At 44.4% G+C, this 23,017-nt stretch overlaps 1 protein-coding gene across 1 annotated transcript in view; it reads left to right on the top strand.

Moving 5' to 3' along the window:
- The first annotated feature begins 3,732 nt into the window (after positions 1 to 3,732).
- The window catches only part of LOC120927961 (beta-1,3-galactosyltransferase 5-like), a 45,961-nt gene continuing 26,676 nt past the window's right edge, over positions 3,733 to 23,017 (top strand). Inside the window, exon 1 of the mRNA XM_040338988.1 lies at positions 3,733 to 4,023. Within this exon, the coding sequence (XP_040194922.1) occupies positions 3,946 to 4,023 (78 nt within the window). The 5' untranslated portion in view covers positions 3,733 to 3,945. The remainder of the gene's footprint in view (positions 4,024 to 23,017) is intronic.

Below are 23,017 nucleotides of genomic sequence, written 5' to 3'. Positions count from 1 at the left end.
TAATGTATTTCCAGCTCCCGGCAATATAGATAAAAATCAATGAAAAAAGTCCAAGGGGAACTCCACGTCCCCAGATCCCGCCCCCCTATGGGAATGGGGTACATGGGTATGGGGTACATTCGCCCAAAATTGTTTCAAAAAGTAAAAACCACAAAAGACAGTTAGGAATGCACTGTGCAGGGGCCGCCCTGTCAGATCTCCGCTCTCCTCTATGGGGGGATCCGATGAACACGGACCGTCTGTCCGTGTTCATCAGATCCAATTCGCAGACGGATGGAAAAATAGGGTTTTCCTCCGTCTTCAGAATCGGAGGATTGCGGAACCGGGTGAGATTGGGTGTCAGCGGATGTTTATCCGCTGACACCCGCAATCTCATAGGGACCAATGTATGTCCCTTTTTCATCCATACACGGATGGATGAAAAAGCGGACATACCGTCCGCTCGTGTGTAAGAACCCTAAGTACGAGTATGTAACAGAAGGACCCATGACACCCAGAGACTTTTGAAGGATGAGGGGTACTCCTGTGCCAGCGCTACTAATAACTCTTGGGTCTAGGGTCATCCTGTGCCCCTTTTGGGCATAGGGTGACTGAGAAATATTAATTATAAATTACAGGAGATGGGACATTACTGATAATTCATATTCCAGGATATCTTGAGATATTACAGTTTGGTTCATGCTGACCCACACCAGGTCAGTGGATTGTTTTCATTCAATGTGAGGACACATGCTTTTGAGATGTCAATTGAGGCTCCTGAAAGACCTTTCATTATGTATGCTAATAATACTGTTTTGTGTGTGGAATGTGACTTGCCAAGCTGTAGTAATTACCTCCTCTAATGCGGAGACAGGCTGTCTGGAATGTTTAGTAATTAGCCCATCTGAAGGTGTATTGAAGCCCCATTGTGTGGGCGGAGAGTTAATTTGTTCCTTTGATTACTATAAATACGGTTCCACTTGTAGACTTACCTTCCAAAATGATATCCAGAAAATCTCGACATGATTCTTGTCAAGCCTGCCTTGCATACATACGATCGTGAAAAAAAATGCTTGAGCAAAGCGCGGTGACGTACAACACGTATGACGGCGCTATAAAGTTCCATTCAGATGGCGCCACCTTTTGGGCTGCTTTTGCTGATTTCGTGTTAGTAAAAGTTTGGTGAGAGATGATTCGCACTTTTCAGTCTTCATGCTTTTCAGTCTGTTACAGCGTGACGAATGTGCTGTCTCCATTACAAACACTAGTTTTACCAGAACCAGTGCTCCTGTCTCATAACTTGCTTCTGAGCATGCACGTTTTTTTCCCGTCATTAAAGCCTACACACGACCGTTTTTCACGACGTGAAAAATGACAACGTGAAAAACGTCGAGAAAAATTAGAGCATGTTCTCTCACGTTCTCTCACGTCGAGAAAAATGCTCTGGAGCCCACACACGATTGTTTTTAATCAATATTTATAAAAAAAAATAGAATTTTTTACGTCATGAAAAACGGTAGCATTCGAAATTTCTGTCTTTTTATTTCCATTATGCCTTGTTCAGTCTTATTCACAAGATTCTTGAGTTCCGAATCCAATGATTTGGAAATTTCCAATGCATTATATGGATTTAAAGAGTCACGGAGGGATTCGATTAAAATTCATCATAATTAGAAGCTTCTCCTCTTGTGCAACTATTAACCCCATGGGATCCAGGGAGCACTTTGATAGAGCGTTATTCAATTTTGTCATGACCTTTTCTGAATAGAGTGTTAAGGGGAACTTTTTGATTCTTAACCCTCTGGGGACTATAGAGTCTGCTATATATCGTTTGAGACCCTCTGCGTCCCACCACAGTTTGGTTTCTTTTATCAGTGCAGTGCAGTAACTGTCCAAACAGTGAAAACAGACTGAGTCACCTGGTAAAGGTCCTCTGGTGAGTATAGAGAGAAAGAGAAATCTTGGTCTGACGATCCATATTTATGTGTAGGGCTGCAACTAATGATTATTTTCATAATCGATTAGTTGGCCGATTATTGTTTCGATTAATCGGATAATAGCCTTAAAAAAAAAACAAAAAAAAAAACATTTTAAAATTTTTTTGGGCCAATTTGTTGTTGGGCAGATTACAAAACACAAATTGCCGCAAAAACACATTACATGCTTTTTTTGCAGCTTCTCCATTGAAGTATATTGAACCAAAAAAAAAAAAAATAGCATGGTTTTGTGTTAAATAGTCCTTGCCCTTTCCAAATACGCAGCAGCTGAAAAAAAAATCATGGATGTGAACGTGTCCCATAGGAAAACATGTAAATGAACTGTAGTGTTTTTCTGCAAAAAGCACCAAAAAACAGAGGTGTGAATCTGGCCTGAGATGTTTAGTAACATAACGGGGTTAAAAAAAACAAAAATAAGTACAAAAAGAGCAAATAATCGCTACTGTGTGACAGTGAAAGTAATATTTACAATAGCAATTTGCTTTTTTGTACTATAAGAGCCGGTTCACACTGGGGCGACTCGTCAGGCTGACGAGTCGCGTCCCATTCTATGCAATAAAACCGTTCCAATAGGAGCGATGCAAGTCGCTCTGACTTAGAAAAAGGTTCTTGCACGACTTCGGGGGCGGCTCGGGGCGATTTGCAATGACTTCTATACAGAGTCGCCCCCAAAGTCGTGCCGCCGCAGTGTGAACCGGCTCTAAAGGGCTAATTTTAGTTGTTTTAACCCCATTATGTTACTGGCCGATTAACCGATTACGAAAATTGTAATCGATTCATTTCATAATCGATTAGTTGTCGATTAATCGATTAGTTGTTTCGGCCCTATTTATGTGCCACAAATATTGTTGGTTCATGATCCAGTGGTCCCAGTTTTTCATCACTTACCGAAATCGCATTAAAAAAAAAAAGCGGCCATCCAGGGACGTTCCATTGTTGCTGGGATTGGTTCGCTTTTTGAGAAGCTGGGACACTGGGTGGACCAATATTTACAACCGCTCGTCTTAAGGTTACTGGGGTACATTAAAGGGGTTTTCCAGCCATTTTTTTAGTTTATTAAAAGTCAGCAGCTACAAAAAGTGTAGCTGCTGGCTTTTAATAAACTGACACTTACCTGCTCCACGGCTCCAGCGATGCGCCGGCCGGGGCTCCGCTCCTCACCCCCCTCGCCGGCCGGCGTCTTCATTCTTACTGTGGGCACCCGGCAGTGACAGCTTTCGGCTTCACGGCCGGCCACCCACTGTGCATGCGCGAACGGCGGTGCGCATGCGCGAGCCGCGCGGTGCCGTCCGATTGGACAGGCGCTCTCCTACAGGGAGGGGTTGTGAAAAGGCGATTAAGCTAATCGCCTTTCCAGCCCCTCGGCGGAAGGAGAAAGTGGGACAGGAAGTCCCCTTCTCCTGAAGCCCCCACTCCCCCCCCAAAAAAATTACATGCCAAATGTGGCATGTAAGGGGGCGAGGAGTGGGTTCAGCGGTGGTCCATTTTTAGGGTGGAACTCCTCTTTAAAGACTCTACAGCTGTTTTAACTAGCACTGAAAGTATGAAATGGAACAACACTTTCATTTAGATCTCAATGAATGTGACAGCATTATATTCCTGCATTCCCCACAAATTAGCTCTTGATTCCCTCAGGTTTCATCTCCATTGCTATAGTTCCATGTTATTAAAAAAAATCGTCATAAACTCCCATTTAGCGATGAGTACATACAGGTGTAGAATGTCTATACGAGTCCTCAGATGAACTAACGCCCATAGAACTGAAGGTTGTCTTTGTCTCTGCTTGCGAGTTAATGCTGATTTCATAATAATTGTAATTTGGGATGTACTTCACTTTGTGGATTCTCTTCGCTCTACGTGTGAGAAGCATTGTGTGTGAGAGCGAGAGGCATCCTTCACTGGAGACCCAAGCAGAGCTTCCTAGAAGTTATTGTGTTATGCCAATAATACAACTGGCGATTGAATACTGATGGCATTCATCCATTTGGGATCTGGGTTTTGTCCCTCGAGTTCTGTCAGACTTGCATTTTTGAGGTTTGCATCTCTGGTAAGCAGCTTTTTTTTATTAATGGTGGCTGGTGCAGAAGAGAGGCTTTTATTCACAAAGATGTAATGGGGTTGATTTACTAAAACAGGAGAGTGCACAATCTGGTGCAGCTGTGTACGGTAACCAATCAGCTTCTAACATCAGCTTGTTCAATCAAGCTTTGACATTAACCCCTGGCTCACACTGGGCTGTGGGAGTGAAGCCGTGCGAGTTCAGCTGGACTCGTACGGCTTCATTCCCACTGGCAGTGCCGATTTCAGCCGCGATTTAAGAGACATCTGTGCAGGTTTCTGCACAGATGTCAATGTAAATTGCGGCCCGAAATCGCAAAAAGTAGTACAGGAACTACTTTTTGAAATCAGTGCAGCGGAGCAGATGCGGCGTCGCACCGATTAGGACGGTGTCATTGCCAACAATTGCTGGCAAATGCCGCCGATTTGAGATGCGATTTCACATGTGAAATCGCATCTCAAATCGAAGCAAATCGTACCCAGTGTGAACCTGGGCTCCAACCTGGAAGCTGATTGGTTTCTATGCAGAGCTGCGCCAGATTTTGCACTCTCCAGTTTTGATAAATCAACCCCAATACAGTATATTCACTTCCTGGTGGACTCTCACTTCTTTGGGACTTTTTATTTAGAATTTTTAATATTTTATTGCTACATCAATAATGATCTTATATAATTGTAATTGTTTATGGAACAGCGCAACACCTTTTTGGTTTTTCTAAATCAACCCCTGTAGTTTGTTCTCGGGGGGCATAAGGTAATTGGGAAAGGGTTGTAGTTATCGGGGGAGTAAAGATGACCACTCCACCAGTCAGGTAGCACAATTGCAACAAAGATGTTGATTTGCTAAAGGCAAATACACTGTGCAAAGTGCAAAGTGCAGTTGCTCCAGAGCTTAATAAATGAGCGGAAGCTCTGTTGACTTCCAACATCAAATTACGTGCAAGCAAAAACACATTTTTTATTCTCCTTGCACGTGATTGGGTTTTCTTTACAAAGTGAAGATTTACCAAATTTACTAAACTTTGGTGCAACTACACTTGCAGAGTGCAACTGCATCTTACAAAGAGCACAGTCTATTTGCCTTTAATAAATTAACCCCTTACACTGTTTTGTTGGAATGATATATATTTTATGTAAATGGAAATATCGGCCACCAGTGTTAATTTCATTGACTAAAACATTTTAGTCGAATAAAATACGACTAAAACGAAAACAACTGAGATGACTAAAATATGACTAAAACTAAAACGACATTTTAGTCAAAAAACTAAAATGGGATTAGAACTAAAATGACATTTTAGTCAAAAGACTAAGACTAAATTGAAATATGACTTTAAAATTAACACTGGTCTGTAGTGCATGTTCATACCTCAATCCCATTAACCTCCCTGGCGGTATGATTCTGTCTGGAATTACGTACCAAAAGCGGTACATTTATTTTGCAAGGAAATTTGGCGTTTTATACTGTAGGCCTGTAATTTTTAGAAATAACTCACTTAAATCTGACCAAACAAGATTCTAATAGGCATCCCGGGTATGATTTTTTTTTTAAAACAAAATTATAAATTATAATATAATAAATAATTATAAATAATTATAACAAATAATAATATAATTATAATAAAAATTATTCAATAATGTAATCAACTCAAAATCACTGAAATTTGCTCAGTTGCAGAATTGTCGCTGTCATTATTTTTTTTTTTTTATGACGAATTTCCCCTCAAATCGCTATCGCACATTTCTGCAAGTGATTGTAATTTATTATCGCTGTTTTCTAGCTGATCTAAAACCATTTTTGACATAAAGGGACACTTTTGGACAATCTACAGTTTTTAGGCAGAAATAACATTTTTTATTTTTATAAAAGAACATGCAGGACACTGGGCAGACCACTAGGGACAAGGGGGGGTGTGTATTTTTTACATACAGTACTGTAATCTATAAGATTACAGTATACTGTATGTAAAGTGTTTGTTTACTTTTTTGAATTTGGCGCCGTTCTCCGCTCCCGTGCGTCGTAACGTCGCAGGGAACGGAGATCGGCGTCACACGGGGACTGTGAATCGAGCGAGGAGGTCCCGCTCGCTCACACAGCGGGATGGCATCGCTGGATCCAGGGACAAGGTGAGTAATTTGCCCGTGGATCCAGCAAAAGGTAAGCCGCGCCGCTGCACGTCCACCCCGAGCGTGACTCGGGTATACCGATTTTAGCATTGAAAACCAACCCCGAGTCACGCTCGGGTTTACCGTCAGGGGGGTTAATAATAACATATTCGATTTTTAAATCCAGCCGTATATAATGAGTTTGGAAATTGTAGAGAAAAATTGTAGAGAAATGTTAACGAATGCATTACAATTTAATTACACTCATTCGATTTTAGATGACTAAAATTAGTTTTAGTCGACTAAAATGTACTGGACATTTAGTCGATTAAATACAACTAAAACTATTGCAAAAGACTAAAATGCCATGTTAGTCCTAAGACTAAAGACTTAAGCCCGGATTCTCAAGAGATACAACGTCGTTTCTCCAGATACGCCGTCGTATCTCTGCGTTGTGCCATCGTATCTATGCGCCTGATTCTTAGAATCAGTTACGCATAGATATCTATTAGATCCGACAGACGTAAGTCTCTTACGCCGTCGGATCCTAACTGCATATTTACGCTGGCCGCTAGGGGCGTGTAAGCTGATTTACGCGTCGAAATATGTAAATCAGCTAGATACACGAATTCACGAACGTACGCCCGGCCAACGCAGTAAAGTTACGCCGTTTACGTTAGGCTTTTCCCGGCGTAAAGTTACCCCTGCTATATGGTGGCGTAAGTGCGGCGCACCAATGTTAAGTATGGGCGTCATTCCCACGACGAAATTTGAAATTTTGACGTCGTTTGCGTAAGTCGTCCGTGAATGGGGCTGGACGTCATTTACGTTCATGTCGAAACCAATACGTCCTTGCGGCGTACTTTGACGCAAAGCACACTGGGATATTCCACGGACGGCGCATGCGCCGTAAGTGAAAAACGTCAATCACGTCGGGTCATGCATAATTTACATAACACACGCCCACCTCTTCACAATTTGAATTAGGCGGGCTTACGCCGGCCGATTTACGCTATGCTTATTTCAGAATACTGCACTTGCCCGTCTAAGTTGCGGAGGCATAAGGTATATCAGATACGTTACGCCCGCACAAAGTTATGCGCTCCTACGAGAATCTGGCCCTTAAACCACATTGAAATTTGCTGCCAAAATTAACACTGTCGGCCACAGCTTCAAAAATAACACACTATAGTCATTCATGTCCAAAAATATACAAATACCAACAACAATCCCTTTTTGGCTGAGCTGAGATGTTACCAATAATCACTCGATTCTATTAAAACCACAAACGTATTTATGCCTGAAGCCAATACTGTCCCCAACCACTTATTCTGGTTCAGGAGCTTACCAGGGCTTCAGATGTTCCAAAACCTGCAATAAATGTTGAAAACATAACTGACATATCTAAAAAAGACAACATTTTTCATTCCCTTGTTAGTGGGTCTAATAAGTGACTTTTTACTGCCATCTCAGTCAGCCAAGGGACACTGTTTGCTGTGAAAAGGATACTAACTACAGGTGATAGATACACACAGTGCACCTACAAGGAAAAAACAAAAAAACAAGAGCATACAAACAAATAGGAAATCAGAAGACAAACGGAAAACTATTTTTTGTTTTAATAAAAAAAACAAATAATACATCAAACAGAACAAGTGAAGAGAAAAAGGAGGGTGGGTGGGGACCTTTTACTTGCTGCTCCAACGAGGAACTGATGTAATCTCTGTTGACTTTCAGCAGGATCACAGCTGTGACCCAACCCCTGCCTCTCAGAGGTCTCAAACTGGTGGCCCTCCAGCTGTTGCAAAACTACAAGTCCCATCATGCCTCTGCCTGTCATGCTTGTAACAGAAAAGGATGGTATACACTGCGCTGCCTGCAAAGAAACAGCTGCTAACACTGCTAAAAAAAAAAAAAATTAGCAATAGAAATGTGGAAAAAAAGATGTGTTGTGCTTGAATAACATGTATCATAGAGACATATTACAGTAATAGGCAATAAATTGTGAAAAGATTATTGCGAACAAATAAAAACGTATCAAAATGACAATTAAGTGATCAACGTAAAAAGAAAAAAGTCCATATAATAATCATTCCATCAAGGAATCATGGGGTGCTCAATATATAGTGCTAAAGTCCATTGAAGTATATTCCACCACGTGAATAATGATAAGCAGTATATACAAATTAAGTGCTTCTTTTCTGTGAGGAGAGACCACCACCAGATAAAAAATGGAGGCTTACCAAACGGGGTGGACTTGTGAGGACATACGCCACTACAAGTCAAATCAAGCTTAAATGTGTGATTCTGAATCAGGCACACAAGGAATAAGTTGATGTCCTCGTCTGGTTAGCTGTTTAGATGGTAATTCCAACCATGGGAAGACATGCGAGGATGTGAAGGTTCCAAAGCAATATCACTCCAATGATGTTAATAGCCAGAGAAGGTAAAAGAGAAAAGTGGCCACATAGCGTAATTCAGTTACAGTTTTTCTCCATTGTTTTGGCTCATTTCTTGAAACAGAAATGACATTCTCAAAACAACATGGACAAATCTCCAAACCACTTCGCAATTGTTCACAACTGAATGGCATTTCTCATTCATTTCATCAAATTGCAAATGTCTCAGTACATGTCTCACTGTCTCAGTACATTTTTCAAATGATTTAGTACAAGTAGCCTACATTTAGCACAATTTCCAATTGAATAGATCTTGTTGATCTAAACTGATTGTCATTTCTTCAGTCTAATGGTCGTTCTCTCCAAAACCTGTCAGCGTCATTTCATTGTTTAAGTCATCACATGCACAATAGTCTGTTCAATTGTCAAAATTATTCAGGAACATAATACCATGAATACCATATATGAATCTCTTGGAACATTTGATAAAATGATTACAGCAATTGACAGTCAGGTGCAACTAGAACTTGACTAACGAAGGAGGAGTTGGAGTTGGTCTCAGATGACCAATCAAACAGTATGTTTAGTTACTGTACCTGACAGGTGCTGTCCATGATTGTGAATGCTGCCAAACATGTATATATAGAGCTTGACCATGCAGGAACAGTACAATTTCTGAACATGGAGTCACCTGGCCAAGTAAATGAACAATGGAAACTGTCTGCTCGAGGAAGAAGAAGAGGAGGAGGAGTAAGGGTGTGTGGTGGTGGAATAGGGGGAAGAGGCCGAGGAGCACGAAGACACCATGCTGTCCCTGATGAAATTCGGGCCACAATTATAGACCATGTCATCAGCCATGGCCTCACAATCAATGATGGAATTATATAATGTATAGGGCAGGACACTGTGCATAGAGCAACAAATATGTTTATTCATTTACATATTCATTTAGTGTGTGTGATAGGCCTACAGTATAACAGTATCTTACCTCAGTGGGATGTTACGTATGATACTAACAATGACAAGAAAAATATTGTAGATGTAGCGCCTGTGTACTTCCAAGTACCGGTGCTATTACTGTAAAAGTTAAGGGATAATCAAAGTGTAGTTGACTCTGATTCTGATTGCAATTTTACAAAGGGTCTCTGTTTCAGCTGGGCTGTGCTGCGGGTCCATTCTGTGGTTGCTGGGGTGTCATACCACCCCGGGGCGACAGTGGAGTCCATGCTGGGGCGCCTCTTGCCAGCAGCCAATCGGGAGGGAGTTTCTCTCGCGGGGCATGCTGGGGGAGGGTACTTCTGGAGCAGACGCCATTGAGGCGGGGTTCTTTTCCTGAGCTGGCACCCACCTTTATGGTGACCACACATCACGGCCCCCGGGCAAGATGGCCTACCAGACAGGGGTGCGCGTGCCACGCAGTGTTCCTGGTTCCGGGACCATGTTGGCCCTGAAAATTTAAAGCTGTGGCGGGGCCCCAGTATTCGACTGGGTCCCCAATTCTGAGAAGAACATGTACCCCAGGTTTGGAACCACTGGAATACTGGCCAGTAGTATATTGAACTTGTGGAACATGGAACATTCCTATGTAGCTGTCTGTAACTCTAGTGTATGACTCTTCTGTATGACTGATTTGATGTTTTCTTTTTTTACTCTATTGTAGAGAATAATGGCACTGGAAGGAAATGAGACCTCTCACATACCCATGTATGTGGATGAGGCTGGCTTCAACCTGGCCAAGGGCCAAAGACGTGGCCGTAATTTTATTGGCCACCGGGCCACGGTGGATGTCCCAGGACAGCGAAGGAGCAATATAACTATGTTTGCTGCCATTTCTGAGAATGGTGTGGCCACTCACATCCCCAGTCTTGGCCCATACAATACACAGAAGCTCCTCATCTTCTTCTACCACCTTCATTTGGATTTGATCCCTGAAAATGAGAGAGGTCTCATAGGGCCTCACCTACCACAAAATATAATTGTATGGGGCAATGTGAATTTTCACCATGGCCCGCTTATCAGGGCCTGGTTCACTGCTTATCCAAGGATGGATATGGTGTTCCTACCACCTTACTCTCCTTTCCTCAATACTATTGAGGAGTTTTTCTCCGCTTGGAGGTGGAGAGTGTATGAGCATCGGGCTCAAGATCAGAGGTCCCTGCTCCATACAATGGACGCTGCCTGTGAGGATATTACAGGAGATCAGTGTAGGGGATGGTTGCAACATGCACGCTGTTTCTTCCCTCGTTGCATCGCAAGGGAGAATATACGCTGTGATGTTGACGAAAATCTGTGGCCAGACAGACAGCAGCGTGTGGATGGGCAGGAGAGTGAGGATGGTGGACAGGAGAGGGAGGGTGAGGACAGGAGAGGAAGGGTGAGGACAGTGCCCAGGAGAGGGAGGGCGAGGACGGTGCCCAGGAGAGGGAGGGTGAGGACGGTGGACAGGAGACGGAGGGTGAGGACAGCGACCAGTGAAGAGATGTTACAGTAGTTGTAAAACTCCAGCTTTATTTACAGCATTGTAGGCTACATGTAATTTTCCTTGTTTCATGTTTGTGCATTTATATTTCCGTATATATTATGCTGTATACATTTTCTTTTTACTCTGAAGTATGGAAGTTACCGTATTTATCGCTGTATAACGCGCTCCCGCGTATACCGCGCACCCCTAAAGTTGCCCCGAATCCTTTTTTTTACTTACAGTTTTGGTGTCTTGCGCGGCGGCCTCGTCGGGTTCGGCATCCGTCTGTGGCTTCGGGTGTCCTCTTCGTCAGGTCCGGTGTCCTTCTGCGGCTTCGGGTGTCCTCTTCGTCGGGTCCGGCGTCCTTCTGCGGCGTCCTCGCGTCCTCCCCGCTCGTTTCCCGCGCCAAGTTTGAATACTGCGCCGACATATACCGAGCGCAGTACACTTGTGTATCGTCGGGCAGGCTCGGCAACTCTCGCGCTGACGTCCTGTACACTCAGAACGTCAGCGCGAGAGGCGCCGAGACTGCCCAAAGATACATGAGTGTACTGCGCTCGGTATATGCCGGCGCAGTATTCAAACTCGTGGCGGGAAAGCGGGTATCGGCGTATACCGTGCACCCACGATTTTGCCCTGATTTTTAGGGCAAAATAGTGCGCGGTATACGCCGATAAATACGGTACTTTGTGTGTGAATGATAATGGTTACAATACTGTAAAGTAATTTTTCCTTGGCAGTATGAGTGCAATGTGTGATGTCAAACCTTGGAGGCGACCCTTACACCAATTTTTTTTTTTTTTTTCAGTTTTATACACAATTGTATTCAGTTAGATATTTCAATGGTCCTCTGCCATAGAGACAAAATATCTAAACATTTTGACTTGCAGTGCTTACACAATGCCAAAGGGATGAAGCATTTTGGGGGCACTGACTATTTGAATGAGAAAGAAATTTAGTTTTGACACATGAGTGAACTGTTTTGGGAAAGATATGAACTTTTGAAGGTGAACCATGGTGTTGTGCCGAACCATCCAGGTTATTTTGGAAAAAGTACCAAGAGAGCTGAGAACGTCCGGTCTGTATCAAGAAATGAGCCAAAGCAATTGAGAAAAATATTTGCCATTTTGAGGGCACTGACTCTTTATATGGGAAAGGAATATGGTTTTGAAGCATGAGTGAACAGTTTTGGGAGAGATATGAGCTTTTGCACCTGAGTTATAGTGTTGTGCTGAACTGTAAGACTGTTTTGCCAAATGATCTTAGAGTTTTGAGAATGTCATTTCTGTTTCAAGAAATGAGCCAAACCAATAGAGAAAAACTGTAAATAAACCAAATTTTTAATAAAGTAAACAGGTACACTCACATGTAAGCTGTACAAATCACGCATGTATACATATGTGAGGCGGCAGTGGAGACGACCCGACGTGTTTCGTGTGCTAACACATCATCTGGGGTGATGTGTTAGCACACGAAACGCGTCGGGTCGTCTCCACTGCCGCCTCACATATGTATACATGCGTGATTTGTACAGCTTACATGTGAGTGTACCTGTTTACTTTATTAAAAATGTGGTTTATCTCTAGGGAGGAGAGGGCTATACTCACCTCAGCTATAGCCAAATATGACGTGTACCTCCATGGTGCCCACAGTGCCCAGACCAGCAAGGCACGGAAGAGGGAGATATATGCCAACATCTGCCTTGAGGTCAATGCCCTTGGGCATGAGGCCAGGACTCCCGATGATATACAGAAAAAGATTAATGACATGAGATGTCGGGTCCGTGATAAGCTGGCCACTATGAGGAGGCACGTAAGGGGCACAGGAGGAGGACCAGCCTCATCTCTGTGGTTGACACCGGAGGAGGAGGTCATCGCCAGGCTTCTGAGGCGGGAGCAGGTGGAGGGCATGGAGGGCTCTGACTCCAGTGACCAGGCCTTGAGGACAGGTAAGTGTGTTTTACCCCCCATCCGGTGTGTAGCATGTGAGGGGGTGCAAGGGAACATGTGACAAGTGTGTGGGTCCACCAACAGCCTGGCCTCCTCGGCCCAGACCCAGGCTGCATGCACATTGGCAGTGCAGCAGTGCCTCACACAGCAGGCTGAGCAGAGCACCTCAATCTCTGACAGCCTGCAGGATGTGAGTGCTAACTGCGCTGCTATGGTGACCTGCATGGGTGACCAAGCCCAGACCCTGGAGGCCAGGGCTCTAATATGCAGGCCAGCCTGGAGCGACATACCCTGGCCATTGGGGAGCTGCAGGCCACAGCAGCAGGCCTTGTGGCAGAGGTGAAGAGCCTGGGAGTGGCGGTACAGGCCAACACTGCTGCCATCGAGGCGGAGGGACGGCAGACTACCACCCGCCAGCTGCAGATGCAGGCTCAAACCAACTCGGTCCTCACCCGCATTGCCCTTGCATTGGAGGGCAGGCAGCCAGCATCTGCCAGAAGTGGCAGACCAGGGGATGATCCTCCTCCTGATGCCCCACCCCCCCACCCGAGGCTCCCCCCAGACAACTGAGGAGCTGGAGCCGTGGCACCACCAGGCCTGGCCCATGACAGGGCAATTGAGTGCTCTTTTTATTTTGTTTGCTCATAGTATAAGCTTTTTATTTTGTTTGCTCAGAGTATGAGCTTTTTATTTTGTTTGCTCAGAGTATGAGCTATTTTTTTTTTGGAGAGACGTCCACAGAAGGATGTGCCATCCTCCTATAAGGGCATGCCATGTCGGCCAATGGCATGATCCCTTTTTTTTTTGTAGTCACTGCACACGGTCAGTAATGCAGGCTACAGTGTGACTGGTGTGTGAATGTGTGGGTGACATTCCTGCCAGCAAGGTGTGTCACCTTGGGTCGTCAGGGAGAGGTTATCCCCACGACCGTGTGAATGTGGTATGAATGGACAGCAACACCATTGGGGCCTTGGCGTGGCATTGCTGCTCCCAAGTCCTGCACGGTGGACTTGGGCTAATCCAATGTGAAGTGGATGTGGTGTGTGTGAGCTAGGGACCACAGTGGTGTGCATGCATGCATTCTCCTTGTGCCATGCTGAATGTGTGTGTTTAACATGCAAAGATGCATTCCACGAGGCAACTCCTGACTGCTGTTACTTCAGCAGACTGGGTTGCCTCGGGCAGGGGGGGACTGTGTGGCTCGGGGGTCAGGTCATCACATATGTCAATCTCCAGGCCCTTTCTCATGGCGTATTTGTGCAGCACGCAACATGCACCGATGATCTAGCACACGAAGTTTGGGGAATACAACAGGGTCCCGGACTTATCCAGGCATCGGAAACGGGACTTCAGGATGCCAAATGTGTGCTCCACCACTGCACGGGTGCATATGTGTGCAGCATTGTATATTCTCTCTCCTCTGGTTTGGGGATTCCAGTATTGAGTCAGGAGATGGGGCCCAAGTGCATATGCCGAGTCACCTGGAAGGGAAAAGATAGGAGGATGTTAGCCGTGCATGTGCCCCTCGTGATGTCTGCATCATGGGGTCGGACAGTCATGCCTGACTCCCATGTCACTCACCAACCAGCCAGCTGTCCCTGTACACGGTCTGTTCGAATTCTGTTGGGATGTTGCTTTGACGGTATATGTAGCTGTCATGGCTGGCCCCGGGGTGTTTGGCACGGACGTGCCATATGAGGCATTGCGCATCGGCTATCACCTGTACATTGATGGAATGCCACTGCTTACGATTGCGGTATATGTCCTCTGTGGCACGGGGGGGGGGGGCGTAGTGCCACATGTGTGCAATCAATTGCCCCAACGGTGCGTGGGAATCCGGCAATTCTGTAGAAATCCTGCATTGCCTTCTGCCGCAGATGCTCATGGGTGGGTTTGATGATGTGGTGGGACATGCGTGTGAGGATTGCGGGGACAACCTGGTGCACGCATCTGCTCATGGTGGATTGTGACATCCCAGACACAACTCCACTTGTACGTTGGAAAGATCCACTGGCAAGGAAATTGAGTGTTGCCAGTACCTTGACCAGTGGCTGCACTGCATGTGAGCGTTGTGTCTGGCTGGTGATGTCATCATGCAGGGCTGTGGCTAATTCCAGGATGTCATCAGGGCTGAATCTGAAGATGCGGTACACCTCCGATTCCCCCATGCCAAAGACGTTTATGCGCGTTCGGTATATCCTCTCCCGTGCCCTCCTACGTGCCTGTGGACACAGTAGTGCTATGACCATGGCTGCCCCTGGCATGTTGGCATACAGATGTGTTGTCCTGCAAGTGTGGTTGCTCAGCTCGTCCATAACGGTACTGCTGCAGCTGCTCTCCAGCTGACCTGTGCACGTCTGTTGCTGAGTTATACCTCCTTTATGGGGAATAACTTTGCGCCAGACGTACAACTTACGCGCACATCGCGTAGCCGTCGGACACATGTACATTCGTGAATCGCCGTATCTCCCTCATTTTCATATTTGACTAGAAAATTAATGGGTGCGCCAGATGCGTCCAGTGTAAATATGTGCCCACGATACGCCGGCGTAGGCAAGTTACGTCGGTCGGATTAAGCCTATGTTCAGGCGTATCTAGTTTTGTGGGCACGGCGCACAGATACGACGGCGCATATTTGCACTTACGCTGCGTATCTCGAGATACGTCGGCGCAAGTGCTTTGTGAATCCGGGCCATACTATACTATGGGGATTATTTAGGAAAGGCAAATCCACTTTGCACTACACGTGCAAACTACAAGTGCAAAGTACCCTTGAAATTGCAATGAAATGGAAATGGAAGTGCAGTCGCTGTAGATCTGAAAGGGGGCATGCAAGGTAAATAAAAAAACAGCATTTTAGCTTGCACATGATTGGATAATAAAATCAGCAGAGCTTCCCATCATTTCAGATCTACCCCTCAGATTTACAGCTATTGCACTTTCAAGTGCACTTTCAGTGCAATTTCAAGTACACTTTGCACTTGTAGTTTAGCACTTGTAATGCGAAGTGCATTTGCCTTTCGTAAATAACCCACATTGTCTCTGTAGCCCCAGAGTCCAATAAGCATGACATTTTTTTCAAGTGCACCAACACAAAGTCATCTCTTTGAAGAATCATACTGCCTCTGTATCTCCAAAGTTCAGTAGGTACAAACTTTAGTGTGAACATCTTGCTGGCTCTGTCACACCAAATTCAAACAGGTATTTTCCTTTGTTTTAAAGTAACAGTATAGAGTTCCATTATAGAAGAACAACAACTTTGTTTTCAGTTTGCAAGCACACAGTAAAGAACAACTTGTTTTTCACTAGTCACTAATTTAAGGACTAAGGCAGTGGTTCTCAACCTTCTAGTGCCGTGACCCCTTGATAAAATTTCCCAAGTTGTGGGGACCCCTAACAGTAAAATTATTTTTGTAGTGTGGGTTGTCAGCACCCAAGGCAAGACAAGTAATTTGCACCCCTAACCCACGGATACTTAGCGCTCCCTCAGTCCCTTCCACTCGTACAGTATTAAACCCCCTTATGGTACTCACTGTGTCTCCGCAGAAGTGACACCTATGCCAAAATCAGGAGATAGGGTCTCCTCCAGCCCCTCCCACTTCACATTCCTCACCAGCCAGCTGACATCTAGTCTCTGCCCCCCAGCCATGCCGTGAACTGAATGGGTGGCTGTGAAGAGGCTGAGTGGGCAACCGCAAGCTCCAGGGACAGCCCTGCTGGGTAGCCATGAAAAGGATGGGAGAGCAGTGTGGGATTCAGGAACAGCCCAGGATTCGGTGACCCCTGGCAAATTGTCATTCGACCCCCAAGGGGGTCCCAACCCCCAGGTTGAGAACCACTGGAATAAGGACTGAACGCGTGGTGTCACAAATTTCACACAGGCAACACAGAAACTTGAAACATGAATCAGCCTTTTCCAGGAGACTGAGGCTACTTTCCTCACACATGGAAGACAGGAACATGCTGAATTTTCAAAGCAAGAGATCAGCAAATTATTTTGTAGAGTGAGGTAGACTGGCAGCTCTGGGACAACAAACCAGTACATCACTTTAATGCCTTGTACACACGATGTAAAAAGTCAGGCAGAATTTTTTCATTGGGTATTCCGACCATGTGTGTGCCCCATCGGACTTTTTTCCGTCGGAATTTAGAAAGAAAACATCTCTTTTTTTCCGACGCAAAAATTTCTGTCGGAAATTCTATTCGTCCTGTAGGGAACGCCGACGAACAAAAAAACACGCATGCTCAGAATCAAGTCGACGCATGCTCGGAAACATTAAACTTAATTTTTCTTGGCTCATCGTAGTGTTATACGTCACCGTGTTCTCGATGGTCGGAATTTGGTGTGACAGTGTGTATGCAAGACAGCTTGAACGGAATTTCGTCAGAAAAATCCATCTGAGTTTATCCGACGGAAAATCCGATCATGTGTACAAGGCATAAGGGCACTTCCTGTGACTGCTGGCATCAGGAGCACAGTCCAGCAGTAAGAAGGCACAGGCAGGAGCATCGCCATAACAGAATTTCTTCCATGTGAAGTATCACTTCCTGTGTAAACAAAGAAAGCTAAACAGAGCTATGTTCCATGCTGACTTGAGAACAAAACGGCTTGTGGCATCACCAGTAGGGATAAGCCGATCACCCCCCCCCCCGTTCGGTTCGCACCAGAACCTTTGAACAGACCGAACGTTCGCGCAAACATTTAGAACCCCATTGAAGTCTATGGGACTCGAACGTTCGAATTCAAAAGTGCTAATTTTAAAGCCTAATATGCAAGTTATTGTGGTAAAACGGGTTTGAGAACCCGGGTCTTGCCGCAGGGAACATGTATCAATGTAAAAAAAAAGTTTTAAAAATGGTTGTTTTTTCTAGAGCAGTGATTTTAATGATGCTTAAAGTGAAAAAAATAAATGAAAAATTCCTTTAAATATCGTACCTGCTGGGTGTCTATAGTATGCCTGTGAAGTGGCACATGTTTAGAACTGTCTCTGCACAAAATGAGATTACTATAAGAAAAAAGTAATTTAAAACTGCTTCCGGCTTTAATGTAATGTCTGGTCCCTGCAAAATGGATGAAAATCATTGAGAAAAATAGCATGGGTTTCCTCGCCCCACTCCCCCCAGGTCATTACAATCCCTTTGGCCATATACTGTATACTTTGAACAGCAGTATACAGGCGGTGCAAACAAGACAGGGACTGTAGGTTTGTTGTTAAGTAGAATCTGTTTGTAATTTTGAACTGGTACTTTTTTAAAGTGTAGCCATAAAATCTATTTTTAAGCTTTTCTGAAAACATAGAGAAGGGTTATCACCCCTGTAACATTTGTTTTGCTGTCTGTGTGCATCTGTTCAAAAGATTTCAATTCACTTTCTGTCCCAATGACAAATGATTTTTTGAAACAAGGATTGGTGATAAAGCATCAGTGGACAGGAGACACCTCTTACAGAAGAGAATTTCCCTTCCTAGGGGTAGATTTCCTCTCACTTCCTGTTGTCTCCTTCCGTTTGCAAGTAGGAGTCGTTTGTAAGTTGGATGTTTGAAAGTAGGGGCCTGCCGTATATACTCTGCATAAATTTGGGCCCTAGGTGTTGGTGTTGCCACAACACTGTAAGCCCTCACAGTTAGTCTTGGTGGGTGCTGGAACGCCCTGCTGTGTGACCTATTATATCAAGAATTGTAATTACATGCCATTGTTGAAAAGTGGTAGAAAAATTGGGCCTTTGTTGGTGGTGGTGGTGGTGCCGGTGCCACAACACTGCAACCCCTCACAGATACTCTAGTTGGAGCGCAGGAATGAGCCCGCTGCAATGTATTGCATCAAGAATTGTAATTACACGCCCCTGCTAAACAGGGGCAGAAAAATTGGGCCTTAGGCACTGGTGCTGGTACCACAACACTGCAACCCCTCACAGTTACTCTTGGTGGGTGCAGGAATGGGCCCTGCTGTGAAATATTAGATCAGGAATTGTAATTACATGCCCCTGTTGAACAGGGGCAGAAAAATTGGGCCTTTGTTGGTGGTGGTGGTGGTGCTGGTGCCACAATACTGCAACCCCTCACAGATACTCTAGTTGGAGCGCAGGAATGAGGCCGCTGTAAAGTATTGCATCAAAAATTGTAATTACACGCCCCTGTTAAACAGGGGCAGAAAAATTGGGCCTTAGGCACTGGTGCTGGTGCCACAACATTGCAACCCCTCACAGATACTCTAGTTGGAGTGCAAGAATGAGCCTGCTGTAAAGTATTGCATCAAAAATTGTAATTACACGCCCCTGTTAAACAGGGGCAGAAAAACTGGGCCTTAGGCACTGGTGCCACAACACTGCAACCCCTCACAGATACTGTAGTTGGAGCGCAGGAATGAGCCTGCTGCAAAGTATTACATCAAAAATAGTAGTATTAATATGAGAAGATCTCTGCTTCTAGGAGTAAATATGAGAAACACCAGCTTTACGTTAGGTGCACAATGTGCAGAGGACACAGGCAGTACACACACCATGTAGCTTTAGGTGCATACTGCAGAGGACACAGACAGTACACCACGTGAAAGTACTTGCAGCAATATACCCTGCCTATAGTATTAATATGAGCAGATCCCTGCTTCTAGGAGTAAATATGAGAAATACCAGCTTTACGTTAGGTGCACAATGTGCAGAGGACACAGACAGTACACACACCACGTAGCTTTAGGTGCACACTGCAGAGGACACGGACAGTACACACACTATGTAGCTTTAGGTGCACACTGCAGAGGACACAGACAGTACACCACGTGAAAGTACTTGAAGCAATATACTCTGCCTGTAGTATTATTTTGAGAAGATCTCTGCTTCTAGGAGTAAATATGAGAAACACCAGCTTTACGTTAGGTGCTCACTGTGCAGAGGACACAGACAGTACACACACCACGTAGCTTTAGGTGCACACTGCAGAGGACACAGACAGTACACCATATGAGAATACTGCAGCTAGCACAATCACCTGCCTGCCTGTCAGTAAATTAGGAAGAGCGGATCTAGCTAAACTATACAGTGTATAAATATATATATACATACAACAACTGGGATGCATATATATCCTCTACACACTAACTCTAACTGACTAGCCTGCCTGCCTGCCTGCTCTATCTACCTGCAAAAAATGACACTCTCTCTCTGTTCTCTCTTAACCACCACAACACACTACACAAGGCCGACCTGCAGGCGGCCTTTTATAGTGTAGGGCGTGTACTAAACCCCCTGAGCCATAATTGGCCAAAGCCACCCTGGCTTTGGCCAATTATGGCTCTCTGATTTTTGCAAGCTGTGATTGGCCAAGCATGCGGGTCATAGTGCATGCTTGGCCAATCATCAGCCAGCAATGCACTGCGATGCCGCAGTGAATTATGGGCCGTGACACGCTACTCGAATTCGGCGCGAACGGCCCGTAACGTTCGTATTTCGACGAACTGTCGAACATACGATGTTCGAGTCGAACGTGAGGACGAAGCTCATCCCTAATCACCAGTAGTAACAAGAATCTGGCAGTTGGGTTGGCTTCCCCGATGATACGATAGTGATGATGTAATACCGTAGGTCAGCTTGATTAGGTTGTCTGAAGATAACACAGTCCTGGTAAATGTGCCGACTATAATCCCAGGTTTGCAAGATAGTAGTATATCTTCCTGCATTTTTGGCTGACAGTTTCTTTACATCACAAACTGCAGAAATCTTTAAATAGTCCCTGATGGTGGTAACAATCCACTGAGCACACTTATATTGGATCTCAGCAATCAAAGTCTCTGGCACATATGGGTACAGGTAAATATATTCCTCAGCCACCTTTTTCACTACAATGTGTTGCAACCTTGTAGTGAACCAGTTCAGACAAAGGAGCGGATTTACAAAACACACAAATGAAAATACGAACATACGAATGAAAATACGAATGTACGAAATTACGAACAGACAAAGGATTTAAAATACGGAATGCAATTCGATCGTTATAGATGTAATTTTTGTCCTTTTGCGGTTTCTGTGTTTCTTATTTTAGTAAGTTTGTCCAATCATACGTTCATATTTTCGCTTGTTCGTTATTTTGCTTATTCATAATTCCATAATTTTCGTATTTTAGTACTTTCAGCTATTCGGATGTTCGAATTGATCCGAATGTACGAATACTAACAGATTCGTACGAAAATCCATTTGTTACGAATGGAAACGCACATATCTAGTTCGCATCAGAACCTGCGAACAGACCAAAAGTTTGTGTGAACTTTAGAACCCTGTCTATGGGACTCGGACGTTTGAAATCGAAAGTGCTAATTTTAAAGGCCAATATGCAAGTTATTGTCCTAAAAAGTGTTTGGGGACCTGGGTCCTGCCCCAGGGGACATGTATCAATGCAAAAAAAAGTTCTAAAAACCTAGCGTTTTTTCGTGAGCAGTGATTTTAATAATGCTTAAAGTGAAACAATAAAAGTGAAATATTGTGAAGTAGCGCTTTCTTCCCTTGCTTAGAACTGTCCCTCCACGAAATGTCATTTATGAAGGAAAAAAATGTATTTAAAATCACTATAATGGCTATAATGAATTGTCGGCTCCCGGCAATACAGATAAAAGTCATTCATAAAAAAAAAGCTTGGGGGTCCCCCCAAATTCAATTTCAATTACCAGGCCCTTCAGGTCTGGTATGGATATTAAGGGGAACCCCGCGTCCAAAAAAAAAATTACGTGGGTTGCCCCCAAATATCCATTCCAGACCCTTAACCAACGCTGTCGGTATCCTGCGACGGGTGATCTCCTCACCGGGGTCCAACGATGAGAAGATCTCCTCTTCATCCAGGTCCAGGATACAGCGATGAGATGTCCATCCAGCGCACGCATCACCTGTCTCCACCGGATCGTGTGTATTGCAAAACACAAACCTTGTCGGAAATTTCGGCCATCAAGAACGTGGTGACGTACAAGACGTACGACGAGCCAAGATCAATAAAGCTCAATAGGCAGTTTGGTTCTTCTGCTTGATGAGCATGCGTGTTTTTTTGCGCGTCGGAATTGCATACGGACAAGCAGATTTTCTGATAGGAACTTTTTCCGTCGAAAAAATAGAGAATCTGTTCTCAATCTTTTGTTGGCGGAAATTCCGACAGCAAAAGTCCGATGGAGCATACACACGTTCGGAATTTCCGACCAAAAGCTCACATCGGACTTTTGTTGGCGGAATTTTCGATCGTGTGTACGCGGCATTACAGTCAACCATAACAGCACTTTTCCAAGAGCTAGCTCCATCTATCCCAATTGAACTTCTAGAAATGGACAGAATCCATGGGGCCCTAACCTCACGTAAAGAAGAGGGCACGCCTAGAGATATTATACTGAAGATGCACTATTTTTGCACTAAAGAACAATTAATGGAAGCATCAAGAAATAAAGAATTCCAGATTTTTCAAGGACACAAATATCAAATTTTTCAAGATTTATCTCAATTCACACCAATTAAACGCAAAGAGATGAAACTGCACCTGCAAGTTCTCAAATACCATTGTATATCATATCGATTGGGGTTCCCCTTCTCCTTGCACTTCTCTTATAAGGGAACTTACTATATCTGCAAATCGACAAATGAACTTCTTGTCATCATTAGAGAACTCCGCCTGTCGGCACCCACAACTACAATAGATGGGCCCTAAACATGGAAAGAATTCCTCACCTGCACAACAACCTCAAAAATCAGCAAATACTCAGATGGGTCAGGTCCCACTTACCCTGCACAAAAGAGGTCGTTTTACTTCTCCTCCACCTGAAGAAGATATTACAGACTGATGCTTTCTAATACTTTCTAATACCTATGTTTCAATCTCCTTAAGATGTTTGCCATAATTCTTGCATTGCATATACTGTAGTAACATATCTAATATCCTGGAGCTATTGAGTGGAGTTTATGCACTTAAAGCAGGGGTTCACCCTAAAAAAAAACATTAAATTGAGCTCACTTCCGACATTGACAGTATGCTGATCTTTTTTTTTTTTTAGCACATACCGTTGTATCGTTATTTCCCCCCCCCCCCCGGCTTCCGTGTAGTGAAT

The sequence above is a fragment of the Rana temporaria genome, chromosome 2, assembly GCF_905171775.1.
Source record: "Rana temporaria chromosome 2, aRanTem1.1, whole genome shotgun sequence".
Lineage (NCBI taxonomy): Eukaryota > Metazoa > Chordata > Amphibia > Anura > Ranidae > Rana > Rana temporaria.
Note: the sequence above shows the minus strand (reverse complement) of the source record. Positions and strands in the feature narration are given on the sequence as shown.